We start from the raw sequence: 1708 nt of genomic DNA on the forward strand, positions 1-1708 counted from the left end.
TGGCGCCTCCGCTGTGGGCGAGATGCAGTAGTGGGGGTCGGTGATGGTGTAGGCCTCCGGAGCAGACCGAGATCTCGCAGCTCTTCGGCGTGCACGGAGTTTAACTCTAAAAATGTGGTTCTGCCGACATCGAGCAGAAACTCACGACTGTATGCGCGCTTAGAGACAGATAGACGCGACGAATACGTACAAAAACACTGCGACTCACAAGACAAAAAACACGAAAACACCTTTCTGTCGGGAGAGAGAGAAGCCGCAGAGTGTGAACGCGCCGCCATCTTGAGGGATAATGATTTTGACAAGTTTTAGTGAAGACCATTGAATTTGTGTGTATCTGACAATGTTTTAATGAAATGAAATGCTTGACTCCTGTCATTGATCCTGATGGAAGCAGGTGTGTCTCAGTTACCTGTGTGATTTCAGGAGAGACCTGCAGTGACGGCAGATACTCCTGTAGAAACTGAATACACTCCAGCCCCTGTGTGAACAGCATTAAAACAGCCTGCAGTTAGATTCATTAACTATTAACTCAAGTCATCCCTAGCGTGAATGTAACTGGTTTCGGGTCTGAATAAGACGATCAGTTGAGGTGATTTCAGACTCACTCTTTTGAGATGAATCATGTGCAGAGTCAGCGTGCACTCAGACAGCGTCTGAAACACAACAGCAAATCATTACAAATCACCATCAGACATTTAATGAAAGTGGTTTATGAAAGCCTTGACTGACGTACTAGAACAGTCTGGGCATCTGAAAGGTCAAAGGTTGGTTTCAGAGGGGCCATGAAGCATGCTGGGACGATATGCTTATAGATGAAATCTGGAAATCCCACCAAACCGTCTTTTCCACCTGAGAAAGAGAACATGTTAAAAGCAGTGTATTATTATATACTATTATAGTTATTAAATGTTTTGAATTCCATTTTCATTTTAATTTGTTCAGTTTTTAACAATTTTATGTACTTTTATCAGTTCTGTTAGTTTTCTCTTTAAGGATATTATTTAGGTTTAAATTATTTTAATTAAAGCTTTAGTTCAAATTTATTTATTATTTTACTTTACATTTTACAACAATTATAACATAAAAGTCTTGCTGCTGCCTGAAGAATAAACATGTTAAAAGCAGTGTAAATTTAGTGTTATATATTATACTTTTATTAATATTTTGAATTCGCTTTTCATTTTTAATTTAATTTGTTTAATTTTTAATCATTTTGTGCTTTTGTTTTTGGATTATTATTTAGGTTTAATTTAAACTTATAACATTTTTATTTCCAGTTAGTAATTTTACTTTTTTTTTTTTAATACTTAATTTCCTTTAGTTGCCAGTTTATTTGAACTTTTCACCTAATATTTATATTATTTCAGTTTTACTTCAGTTAACAAAAATATTTTAATATTTTTAATAACCACCCTTATTAAAAGCCTAGAAGCATAACATGTTAAAAGTGTTATTTTAGTATTACTTATATACTATTATAGTTTTATTAATATTTCGAATTAGCTTTTATTTTTAGTCCATTTTCATTTAAATTTAATTCTTAAGTTTTAATTACTATTTCCAGTTAATAATAAATAATTTCAGGTAGTTGTTTTCTCATTTTTACTTAGTTTGCTTTCACCTAATATTGTATTTTATTTCAACTGACAAAAATATTTTGAAGTTTTAGTTAACGATAACAACCCATATTAAAAGTCCTGCTGAATCT

The 1708-nt window shown here is 33.1% G+C and overlaps 1 protein-coding gene across 1 annotated transcript in view; it reads right to left on the reverse strand.

Moving 5' to 3' along the window:
* LOC107658760 (exportin-T-like) overlaps window positions 1–1708 on the reverse strand; it is a 24322-nt gene that overhangs the window by 1447 nt on the left and 21167 nt on the right. The window contains exons 21-23 of the mRNA XM_016447407.1: window positions 734–849; window positions 606–653; window positions 410–478 (exon numbers count right to left, since the gene is read on the reverse strand). Coding sequence (XP_016302893.1) covers window positions 410–478; window positions 606–653; window positions 734–849 — 233 coding nt within the window. The remainder of the gene's footprint in view (window positions 1–409; window positions 479–605; window positions 654–733; window positions 850–1708) is intronic.

Source organism: Sinocyclocheilus anshuiensis, unplaced genomic scaffold (assembly GCF_001515605.1).
Source record: "Sinocyclocheilus anshuiensis isolate Anshui unplaced genomic scaffold, SAMN03320099.WGS_v1.1 scaffold283, whole genome shotgun sequence".
Classification (NCBI taxonomy): Eukaryota; Metazoa; Chordata; class Actinopteri; order Cypriniformes; family Cyprinidae; genus Sinocyclocheilus; species Sinocyclocheilus anshuiensis.